This window comes from Sparus aurata, chromosome 4, assembly GCF_900880675.1.
Source record: "Sparus aurata chromosome 4, fSpaAur1.1, whole genome shotgun sequence".
NCBI classification, from domain to species: Eukaryota; Metazoa; Chordata; class Actinopteri; order Spariformes; family Sparidae; genus Sparus; species Sparus aurata.
The window spans coordinates 33,689,939-33,701,729 of record NC_044190.1 but is presented as its reverse complement, the minus strand read 5'-3'; the positions used below and the strand labels follow the sequence as shown (position 1 = coordinate 33,701,729).

The window sequence follows — 11,791 nt, the reverse complement described above, 5'->3', positions numbered from 1 at the left end:
AGTCACAGCTGGGTGGAAATAAACTACTGCATTGCCATCTAGTGGGCGAACGGGGGGAATGCATATGCTGAGCAGACGACGTTAGATGCAGGAAGGTTAAAAGTGCTTGCACGATAACGCAGCGGTAGAAAAGAAGAATGAAATCCGAACATTCTAAGGTGACCTCGCCAGCGTTTCAGCAAAGTTAAATACATAAATAAAATCATAAATCAGTCGCCTATGAAATAACATTGACAGGGGCTCAGGAGTTGATGAGGTCAGCATAATTACATTTATTTTAAAATTGAGGTCTAGTAACATCCATAAGAAAAAGGCTGTCATGACGGCTCAGTTGAAACGAACTGTTTGTAAATGTGGTACATAGGTTAAAAAAACTATATATATAGTATGTCTACAGCCATCATTTATCATTCCTTGGCAGCATGACAAGCCTCTTCCTCCTCTATGAAAAGCTTTTTTGTCCATGGGGTAACGAGCTCAGAGCCCTGGGCCTCCAGCAAATATGAGCTCCAGGGCAGCCTGGATGTCACCATCTGTGGCCTGCAGCGCCCTCAGCATCAGCTCCTCATCCTGGATCCCCATGTCCCTGAGCTGCTGCATCTGGGACTGCCAGCGGCCCTGACACAACAAAAACACATTCACTGAATGACTCTTCAGACCGAGGACCAGAGTCTAAAGCACAGATCATAAACAGCTTTTCAGCTGCAGAGGAGACATTAAACTGATACCACAGCATATACAGAATAAACAGAGCAGTTATTTGATATTCATAAAGTACATTTCCTCCGGGGAATTGAATATGTGGGATTCAGTCAGTCTCACCTGCAGAGCGGACATGTTGGAGGCTTGCAGAGCTTGCTGCAGAGCCTGACTGAAGAGATCGTTACTGACTGGGGTCCCTGCTGGCATGGGGGCTACACTACTGGAGGGGTCCGCCTAAACCACACACAGAATGACAGAAAAGAACAACAAAAGATAAATGTGTGAATCTGCTGTAATGTAGCAGGGCTTTGTTGCAAAGATCATGTTTTTAATAGACAAAAATGTCTTTCTTAGATTTGAATCGGTTTCCTGGTGTAAATAAATCTGACCTGGCTTGACGTTGTTGGAGTGACGGCGCTGCTGTCAGGTGTGCTGGCGAGGGCCAAAGCCGTCGCCAGCTCGCTCTGCGTTATTGGTCGAGGGCCCGTCGCGCCACTGTGACTCAGAGACACTGGACGCATTCCTGCTGAGCCTCCTGCTCTGCTGGAGGGACCCGCTGGGCTCCCCTGTCACACACATTTAGACACACAGAAATACAATCAGGCCCCCTGGGAACCGTCAGTCTGCCTGTGCACGAGATCTGATGTGCAGACTCACCGACTGGAAGTCTTCCTCGTCGTCGGACATGCCTTCAAACATGAAGCCTCCTGCCAGAGAAAGATCATTATTTGTATGTTTGGGATGAAAACATGACAAACTGTAACCTGTGTATGCATTTGATTAAAATATTAAAACTAGTGTCTGCCTCAGTTCGGTTGTTTCAATATTCAGAGCTTGTCTAGTTGGCCATCAATGACGATGAGACATATCGGTGGATTATTTTCTCAATAACTCCACTAGTTGTTTGGTCTGTAAAACGTACAAAAAATGTATGAAAAATGTCGATCAGTGTTTCCCTAAATCCAAGATGATGCCCTAAGATGTCTTGATTTGTCAACAACTCAAAGATACTCAGTTGACTGTAACAGATGAGTAAGGAAACCAGAAAATATTCACATTAAACTGATTAATTGATTATCAAAACAGTTGGCAGTACATTTCATAGTTGACGCCTAATCGGTTAATCATTGCATCTCTTATTGTCAATAGAAATTATGTCTAACTATTAGTGATACTCATTTGTTCGCTGTAAACTGCCTGTGTTTCCTGCACCATCCTTCATATGCTCACCAGGCATATCACTGTAGGAACTGGCAGAGACGTTGCGAGAGGAGCTGGCGCTGGACTGCGCGGGCATGCTGCCTGCCACGGAGTGCAGGACCAAGATGATGGCGTTGACGAGGGCTGGGTGTGAACTGATCAATCTATGAAACCAACCAGAGCAGAACAGATGTCAATTTGAATGACTTTGCAGTTGTGCGTCTCTACTGTTCTCACTCATCGTGCGTGATGTCAGAGCAAATACGAAAGCAATAAAAAAAAAAAAAACACACTCACACATCCAGCATGTTCGGGTCTGTGAACTGCACAAAGAGGTCTTTGTCTTGGAGCACCCCTGCACAGGTAAACACAGAGTTAGAGGAAATGATACGATTTGCATATTAGCATGGTGTATTGAGATGGCATGACAGTGTTTATTAAACTCAGCAGGTCTCACCGAGGGCAACTGGGTCGGACCTGAGCCCTGGTGTCGCCACGATGATCTGATCCAGAGACTCTTTGTTTGTCAGCATTTTATAGACCTAAGTGTGGAGGGGGAAGACAGAAAGTCCCGTTTGTTAATGTAGCAACAGTGGTATAAAAAGCAGTGACCTAGTTGCAGGAATAGTCGCAGCCAGTTATCTGTTCATGTATTCAAACAACACTGAATGAGAAACTATTACACTAAATCAATATATCTTTAACTACATGCAAGATTGATGTGCATTGCAGATTTGATATAAGGTGGTGTGAGTCACTCCTGATATACATTCTAGTCGTTCTCTGCAAACCTCTGGTTGATTCTGGTGTCTGGTTTCCGTATCATCTTTGTATCAGTCCACAAATAAATTATTATGTGAATAAAATACCTTTTTTTTTTTTTTTTTTTTTATCCCCACCCAACATGTGCAATACTCCTTTTCAACATTACGCACAATATCTCCTCTCAATATCCTGTGTAATGATACTTCTCATTATAATTGTCATGTACAATATAACGTTAGTATTGTGTGTGTTTTTTAACTGCCAATGCAACTATTTTAGTACATTTTTATTTTAGTCTTGTGCTTAACTTTCTCCATCTTACTTACATTGTCATTCAATTAGGCACCGGTTTGTTCCACTAACACACTTATATTTTGTATATTCTGTATATTTCACTAATATCATATAAACTGGGCCCAGTGTGTGACCCTGACCTGTTACTGCTTGTACTGTGAATGTTTCCTGGACCACTCTCAGCCACAAGAATTTCCTTCAGAATAAATTAAGCGTTATCTTACTTTTAACGATTCCATGACAGATCAGAACGAAGAATAAAATGTTATTTGAGTGCTGTTGTTGTTCTGATTTACATGGTTTGTTAACTGACCCCATCTGGTACTGACAACCATCTCCATCTGTGCCAATATCAACAGATCAATAAGCACAAGGGAGTAATTCATACTGAAGTATAAGCCTATTCCTATCTGATTACTCAAGCCGAGGTTGTTATTCTAAAAGTGATTCATGCCATGGAAAGCTATCAGCTTATAATAACTGAACCCTCCTGTTCCCCTTGAGGGTAATATTTAGCTGCCCAAGGTCCAGTTCCCATGTTGCACTGTAATGCATCTAGAGTGATCCAGTCAGAAGTGAAGAGCTGTAAACACAATCCATAACTCAAATCAAATAGTCTCCAGATCCAAGGTAAGTGTGTCAGAAAATGAGTACAGTGCAGACACCACTGCATTCCTGCATTCTGCAAATGTAATCAGTGTATGTAAACACACCATCAGTGTCAGAATATCAGAATATCAGTGGAATATTCATTTTCATTAGCCATGTGAACAGTTTGGAGTATTGTCTTTATTGGAATAAGGACAAAAACTAAATATTGTGTGCATATAAATGTAGCCAACGTGAAGCATGTGCATGTTTGTCACAATAAGGCTGTTTTCACATTCAGCTGCTGAAAGTGTACGTTTTCTCTGCGCTTGATGAAAATCGGATTTTAAGAAGCAGGCCTACAAGCCAGATTAGTGACATCACAACTAGTTTGAAAGGGAAAATCCTCGTCCGATTGGGACTTTTAAGAGTCCGTCTTGAAACTTGCTGCTGTCAGTGCACAACGAATGGACTTAACAGTAAAGTCGGACACATCTTCTGTCCAGCAGGAAAACTTTAGTTGTGTGAAGTGAACAGCATTTTTTTAATGACACGGAATGAGTAGATTATTCAGGATTTTACTGTGGGAATCTCTGACACACATTATTGTTCCAAGCAGACTATCTGTATGCGTGTCTTAATACATCACTGGATGGGATCTTTAAGAAGCCAGTCCTGAACATCTGAATAAATCAATGTGCACAAGGTTTAAACCCATGCTCTTCAGCTTAATAACATAATGCAAGCCTTGAATATTTCACCAAAATGCTTACAGAGAAATCTTAAAAAGCAGTGGATGGAAGACTCATAATTGAGTTTCCTGACATTGACTACCATGAGCTAAAAAGGTAAATTGACTTGTATTTATATTCAAGACAACACTTGCCACATTAACCCTCCGATCAGTTGGACAACCCTCTCTACCTCCTGAGCAACAGCCACCATAACTCTTTAGCACAACAGTACTACAATACAACAGTAGTAAAAACAAAGTCCCTATGTGCGTCTTCTACTCACTGAGTCTCTGTAGGCCGAGTTGAGAGAGTGAAGAGCCGCATGAAACACCCTGAACTCCCTGGCCGCAGTTGCTCTGTTCACGGGCTCTGGAGAACAAAGAGCACTCACATGTTCACAATCAGACTTTCAGTTTCACTTGTAATACAGCTTCATTTCAAGTTTCCTAACATATAAAACACACACACCTGCATTGCTCTCTGGCTCTGGCCAGGTCTTTTTGAGGATGTGCACGGTGGATCCCGGTTGAATCCCGCTGGCATCCAGTGTTAGTTCATCCTTAAGTTTCCGCCCACAGTGGACCAGCTCTGATCAGAGACAGAGAACATTTGAGGAACAAATAACAATGAAATACACAGACAGCAGAGCAACACACAACATGCATTTACCTCGAGGAATCTACTCAACAGATTACTTAATAGAGACGTGGAATTGTCTTGCCAGCCTCGCACGCAGGCACAGAAGCATTTAATTCACAGTCAATTTATTGTGTTCGAACGCCCTCGCTGTGACAGACCTATGAGTTCAGGGTCTGGGATGGAGTCTGGAAACTGAGCTGCAACGAGCTGTTTTAAAGTGGCCACTCTGTATCCTCCAGGTGAGACATCCCCTGGCATCATCTCTGGGAAGTGGAAGGTGGATTTGGGCTGATCCACCAGCTTCAAAGACAGCTGCCACTCTGAAGAGGTCATCTCCACCTGTTACACAGACAAAAACACAACATTAACATGCGGGCATGTACACAGAGTCCAAGCTAGGTTTGATCTGTAACAGTTAACTTAACGTTAGCTCACATTAAAATGTATGGAAGAAAGTCACTGTTGACATTTGAAGATGGGTTAGACAAAACGATGATACCCCACATAACAAAGTAAACGTTTGACAAATAACACAGTGATTTTAAGAAGGAGGTGCTCGGGACAAAACGCACCATTACGCTCATGTTCATCTTTTTGGGGTCACGTTAGCAAAACTGCTCAACCCCGGTTAGCTGCTTCGCGTTTTCCTTCAAAAATATGCCGGTTTGTTGAATTAAACGTGAGATATTCGTCTGGAATAACTTGTTTTAGAACAATTCCTTGTTAACATCAAAATGAATGCACAAAAACGCCACGAAGCCTGCGTTTTCTGTCAAAAAATACCGCACACTCACCATTTTTTTGTTGACACTCGAATCACTTCCGGGTTTTAATCACGTGGCCTGCGTTGCGTTCACGTCCACTGTCAAAACAGAGGAGTTTTTACTTCTCTGTGCCCTTCACTGTATTTCTAATCATCGGTTATCCTAAAATCCTTTTTTCTCTCTCTCTTTAGCGCACAAAGTAAAAGCAAAGAACAAAAAACTACTCAAATTACTGTCCTATTACACTCAGCTTTGTTTGTGTTTTTTGAGTGTGTTTTTCATGCGCTGCGCACCGCAATTGATTGTTCCTGCCAAACATTTTCTAAAGCTGTCTCATGTCTGTGGAAAATGTGATTCAAGTCAGTAGTTTCCATCGTCTGCACGTCTTATTTCGGGCCACATCAATCGAGGAAAATTGAGGGGGAAAAAAATATAAAAGTGTAATTATCGGGCAAATCTATGATTACAGCGTATAGTCTGAACGTGTCAAGCCCATAAATCGGTGCCAAAGTCATTCAGTAGCATCATTTAAAATAAGAAAAAGTTTTCTCATATCGCTGCATCGATCCACGCATTTATAAATCAATGTCATATCTATTGCATAGGGGGTACACTGCATGATACGTTTAGGGACCATGTCAAATCAAAGCCATATGAGGCGAAAAAAGTCAGATGAAATTATAAATCACAACGTGCGTTAATAGCACAGTATTCAGTGTGCGTGGTAAGAAATACAACGAGGCGCACCGGTGCGTGCTCACAAACGGTTAACCCTGGGGGTCGGGATGCTCGGGACTCTCCCCCCCCACCCCCACTCCCTCTCTCTCTCCGCATGACATCACCGCTGGACAAAGCAGCAAGGAGTGGTTTGTGTGAAGAGACGCGTCCCAAATCAATGGAACGCACCCAGACACTCCAAAAAAAAAAAAATCCACCCCGCATCTGCATCCAGCGTCAAAACAAACTGTCGGCTCGTCGGCGGCACTTCTTCGAGCGCTTTGCTGTGAGAGGAATGAACTGCTGCGGAGAATAAAACCTCGGCTGTGCTGGTTCAGAGAAAAAGAGAGAGAGAGAGAAGAGTCACCGCCGCTGGATGGTTGGTGCTTTTTTTTTTTTTTTTTTCTTTTTTTTTAAATAAGTTTCGCCCACCTAACATGGTAAGATCCCACAGACACTGTGTTTCAGAGCGGACAGACATGTTGTTGTTAGAAATCTTATGAAAAAACACGCATGTGTTAACTTTTAAGTCGTAAAGAGGAGCAACAGCTGGCGGGGAGCAGAGGAGGAACCCCATGAACTCAGGACACTGGAGCTGTGTGTTGGCACTGTTCACCGGCATGACTGCACACATTTTTTTTTCTTCTTCTTCTAGATTTAAATCAAGACAGAGGCCCGTGAAGCCGAGCTGTGTAGTGTACAGTTTCACGGACTGAGCAGGGAGTGTTTATGAATGAAATGGACTGCGCCCCGTTTGACATAAAGTCAACACTGCGTTATATCAATGTAACGGGAGCTCCCACAACTCAAAATACATAGAGGGTTTTTTTCTTCTCTCTCTCTCTTTCAAAACTTTATTTACAACACATTTATATAAAGTCAATTATCATACAATAACTTTTTAAAAAGAAGCGAAGAGCAATTTTGTAAAAGTCAGAGTTCAGTTCCTTAGAGTCAGTTCAGAGCTTCCTCATAATAATGAAAGTATTTGTTGCTTATTTTTCTTTAATTCTACAAAAATAAGCACTTCCCATCCTGCCAGTGAGTTCATATGTCAGTCAGCGCTTCTTCTTTTTAAATCCTCATTCGCTGTGTATTGCATGATTACAACATATGTAGTTATGAAATATGTATAACTCAATAATATTTTTTTATCGATTTACTTAAATATGTGTCATCACATTTTTTTTTCCTTTCTGTCTGTGTTTTTGTGGATGGAATAAACCGCATCACAGGCTCGGTCACAGACTGGCTCCCAAGCTGAGGTTTTAAGAACCAACATGGGGCCACAGGACACATCTGAGGGGCCGAGAGGCTAGAAAAAAAAAATGACTAGAAAATCTTTCCCCTGAAAGTTATTCAAATACGATGGAGGAAAATACAAGTGAAATAAATGACTCTTTGGTTGAAGACACGTGCAACCAGGAGCAGTGGGTTGCATGTTGGCAATTATTAGTTTTAAATGGGTAAGAGCTAAAAAAGTTTGGGAACCCTTTCTCTTTATAGAGGCCCTTTTCAAGGCAGGAGTAATCCACATTGCCTTCTGTATAACATTTAGAGAGGCCTCTGATCCAGAGTAGTAACAGAGGTGATGTGGTCATAGAGGTGTTACTGCCTGGTTCAGTTTGAAGCCTTTGTTGCAGCGCTACTTAAACTCTGTGTGACAGAGGTGTAGGAGACGCTGTACTCCTGGCTGTAGTGGGGATGTTGCCTGGCCTCGCGCAGCCCGTATCACATGATGTACAGCTCTGCTCTGCTGGCAGGATACAGCTTCCTGTGAGGTGTTGGAGGATGCAGTATTTTCCATTGTGACTACTTGTCTAGGAAACTATTCTTGAGATAGTGGCGAGATAATGATGTTATTTGACACTGTGCAAGATGTTCCAACACATTTTCTTTTGTGTGTGTGTGTGTGTGTGTGTGTGTGTGTGCATTGGATGTGATCGCAGTTTGTGACAGCTGGAAGTCCCAAATATTATTTCATCTCCGTATTAGTGCGCATTCACGTCGAGCTGCTGTAAGATAAAGGTTACACTAAATTGGCTCTCGCGGCTTCACAAAAGCAGGATGTTGAAGCAGCTGTCACGTTGCGCACTGATCCTATGGACTTTTCTGGTGCCCTGCAGTTGACGCCGCCGCCGCTCGCTAATTGTCAGCCAGATAAAAATACACAGTCTGGCTATCTCGCCTATTATTGGATTGCTGTATGAGACTGATGCTTGACCTGGTGTGAGCTGTGAATTAGACTTTCAGTGATTACAGAGACAGTCGGCAAGTAAAAACTTTCACACGCCTGAGCCGTAAAGAAAAATCTTTTCTGAAGTTTATGGAGCTCTTCTTTCCGTAGCTTGACAGACTAATGTGCAATTCGACTGATTAATGCGTTAATCAAGTCGCCCGATATGGGATGCATTTTCCCCGCATGGAGTGAATCCGGTCGTTCCTTTAAACGGTTTGCTAAACTCTAACTACTGCTTCCATATGGATCCGGAAGGCTCAATTCATCCCATGATTGCAGTCCTCCTCGATGGCACCGGTTGTCTTCCAGGTTTGAAATGTCTCTATCATGAAGGGGTTGAACGGTTCCCAATGGTTTGAGGAGCTCGGCAGCGATGCCAGCCATATGGCCAAGTGAGACATTTCAACCCGGAAGGTCAGTCAGGTCTGTTCCTGTACCGATATCGTTTAAGACTGCCTTGATCATCCAGGAGTCGGACTCAAGAGCAGCAGCGTCGAACTGTCACAGCTTTCTCAAAAAGAACAGTAAAGCTCAATTCATCCCACGATTGCAGTCCTCCTCAATGGCACCGGTTGTCTTCCAGGTAGGAAATGTCTCTATCGCGAAGGGGTTGAACAGTTCCCAATGGTTTGAGGAGCTCGGCAGCGATGCCAGCCATATGGCCAAAGTAAGACATTTCAACCCGGAAGGTCAGTCAGGTCTGTTGTACCGATATCGTTTAAGACTGCCCTCATCATCGAGGAGTCGGACTCAAGAGCAGCAGCGTCCAACTGTCACAGCTTTCTCAAAACGAACAGTGCGGCGGTACAATGACCACGGCATTAAACTGTAAATCTTAATGTTCTGTGATACTTTAGGAGTCATTTCTCTTTTTCTTTGACCTCAGCGAGGAGCTTAATAATCCTTAGCGCTGTGTCAAAATGAAATACACCGGTGATTACGGCTCAAAAGTTGCCGACCACCGAAGGAAATCCGAGACATTCGCACTGTCAAACAGTCTGTCAGCCGCCGTTTCTTTCCCGGTTTAATGGCTCTCACTGTAGAGAGCGCCATTATTAGTTAATTCCCACGAACAGCGCCGAAATCAGAATGAGGAGTTGGTGATAGTTTTGATGTATTGGTGTAACACAGTAATGGATGATAGCATAGATTTTTTCTTTTTTTTTCTTTTCTGTGGCGGTGTATCCCTCGGGCTGCAGGTGTGGTCAAAGCTTGTTCTGATCTCTGACATTGAACTCAATCATTAAAGGCTGAATAGTGAAAAAACAGGATGCCGGCAGGGGGTCGGGTTAGTGCTTGAGTCATTCAGTAAAAAAAAAAAAAAAAAAACCCTTTGAAGGCTTCCTGGTGCCTGCACAACACAGACGGACTCAGACTGTGGTTTGGTGTGTCGGCACATTTTAGGTCATGCTGGAAAAGACATATCAACAGAAACCCTAACCCCGTGTGGAGAGGGCGGCTGGGATGTGTCTTTCCTCCACTGAATATTTAGACCGGGTTCAGAACGTCTAGGCCGCTGAGGAGATTCCGATAGTATTCCCAGCGAGTCGGTCTGCGGCAGGCCCGTGCTCTCGGAGAGTCCGGAGGGCGAGCAGAGTGAGTGTGCTGTTATGGAAACTTTGTGATGAAGCTGCACTCCTCCTGCCCACATCCTCTCTGGCGAGGCCATAAAATGGAACCTCATGGAAAAGGATCTGGTTGAGCCATGAGGTGGAGCCACAGCTGATGGCAATAATGAAATCATTCATACTGAAAACGCCACATGACAGATTCTGTTACCTGCCTTCATCCAATATGAATGTTACACGTGTGTCTAAAACGCGAAAGGACGGCGTTAGGTGACATTAATCGTCGTAGGTTCGCGTCTACGTACATCCGCTCCAACATAAGGTTTCACTTATCTTGTTTGGTGGGACGTCACCACATCTGGCCACGCCTTGGTGTTCAGAGCTGTGAAACGCCCACGGTAGTTACTGTAAATGCTGGGTCGAAGTAGAAAACGGATGAAATTTAAAAACACTTCTCTCCCTGAATCGAAAGCTCGTATAAGTGTTCAAAAGAAATACAAGTGTGGGTGTTGTGTTGTTGTGATACTTTAATCTCCATCTTGGCATAAAATCTCAGATCTTTTTGTGACAGAAAGTTATAGCGATGCTTGTTTACTGCGTGACGAGCACAACAGCGTCTGAGTTAATTTGCCTCCGGACGAGGTGGGCGGCACAGCAGTGCATGTATCAACTGGCTGTCAGAGAGTACAGCGAAAAAAAAAAAATCAATGCTCCTGGTGCTGGGGTGAAGATAGTCTGAAAAACAAGTATTTGATATTTCAAAATATTCACAATCAATGAGGAAAACTTGAGCCTTTGGAGTGCAGCAGCGATGTCTTAAAGCCGACTTCCTCTCGGGTTAACAGTCGCCCTGTGCAGATGTTGCCTTTGTTTCTCTTGTCAGACAAGTTCACACTGTCCCTGATCGTGTATTGTGCGATCACAAGGCTTAAACAAGCAGAAATGGAACGTTATCCTGCCAACTGGTTAAACAGACGTGCCGTAACTAGTGTGGTAACTTTAATACAGCCACGCTCTTGAGACAATGGGTGTTTTGTTGTTAAAGAGAGGCAGAAGAAGAGATGTGTCCTGTCTGCGTCACTACTATAAGTTATTAAAGTGTTTCTTAAATACACAAATAGAAAATGTTTTGACGCATAAGCTTTTAAAAACGTAAAGCCTACGTCTGTGTGTGTGTGTGCAGAAATGTCTGGATGACTCTTTAATTACACACTTGAATTATTTGAATTATTATTTTAATTAAAGTGTTATGGATATTTTTTTCTTCGTATTCAGTCCTTTAAACATACTGAACACTTCGCTTAGCTTTACTTTCCTGTTCCATTTGTTTTTTGGCTCTCATGAGAAGATATTTACAGGGCTAGAAACAAAAAAAAGTCAGACTTTGGTGACTCCCAGTGGTCGAATGAAAAAAGACAGTCGCACCGAGAGCTACGCTGGATAGGCTGATAAAGCAGTCTGCAGATTATCTTATTGGTCCACAAACAAAAACCTGTGGAACAAAAACGTGAGAATGATTTTGAAAGATGTTTGACATGAGATGAGGACGCGGAGCTTTTTAATCGACCGTCATCCAGCTCA

The 11,791-nt window shown here is 43.0% G+C and overlaps 2 protein-coding genes across 4 annotated transcripts in view; one reads left to right on the top strand and one right to left on the bottom strand.

Moving 5' to 3' along the window:
* Positions 1-248: 248 nt before the first annotated feature.
* ubl7b (ubiquitin-like 7b (bone marrow stromal cell-derived)) lies at positions 249-5,827 on the bottom strand. Of its 2 annotated transcripts, none has more exons than XM_030415081.1 (11): positions 5,717-5,827; positions 5,081-5,261; positions 4,752-4,871; positions 4,567-4,652; positions 2,360-2,444; positions 2,200-2,257; positions 1,933-2,066; positions 1,360-1,409; positions 1,092-1,268; positions 823-936; positions 249-618 (listed from the first exon to the last, which is right to left on the bottom strand). In XM_030415081.1, the coding sequence occupies exons 1-11, from the start codon at positions 5,717-5,719 to the stop codon at positions 478-480; spliced, it is 1,149 nt and encodes a 382-aa protein (XP_030270941.1). In that variant the 5' UTR covers positions 5,720-5,827; the 3' UTR covers positions 249-477. The 2 variants fall into 2 exon arrangements, with proteins under 2 accessions (XP_030270941.1, XP_030270940.1); XM_030415080.1 differs by lacking the exon at positions 5,717-5,827 and adding an exon at positions 5,495-5,710.
* A 698-nt stretch (positions 5,828-6,525) lies between these two features.
* Positions 6,526-11,791, top strand: part of cd276 (CD276 molecule) — a 73,851-nt gene continuing 68,585 nt past the window's right edge. The window contains exon 1 of one of the 2 annotated variants that reach the window (XM_030415083.1): positions 6,526-6,782. The gene's annotated coding sequence lies outside the window, so the exon portion shown is untranslated. The other variant, XM_030415082.1, reaches the window with a different exon arrangement.

Coding starts and splice junctions, on each gene's coding strand:
- ubl7b (XM_030415080.1), bottom strand. Junction 1,269..1,359: donor ACGAGGAAGACTTCCAGTCG/GTGAGTCTGCAC, acceptor TGTGTGTGACAG/GGGAGCCCAGCGGGTCCCTC. Junction 619..822: donor CCAACATGTCCGCTCTGCAG/GTGAGACTGACT, acceptor TTGTTGTGTCAG/GGCCGCTGGCAGTCCCAGAT.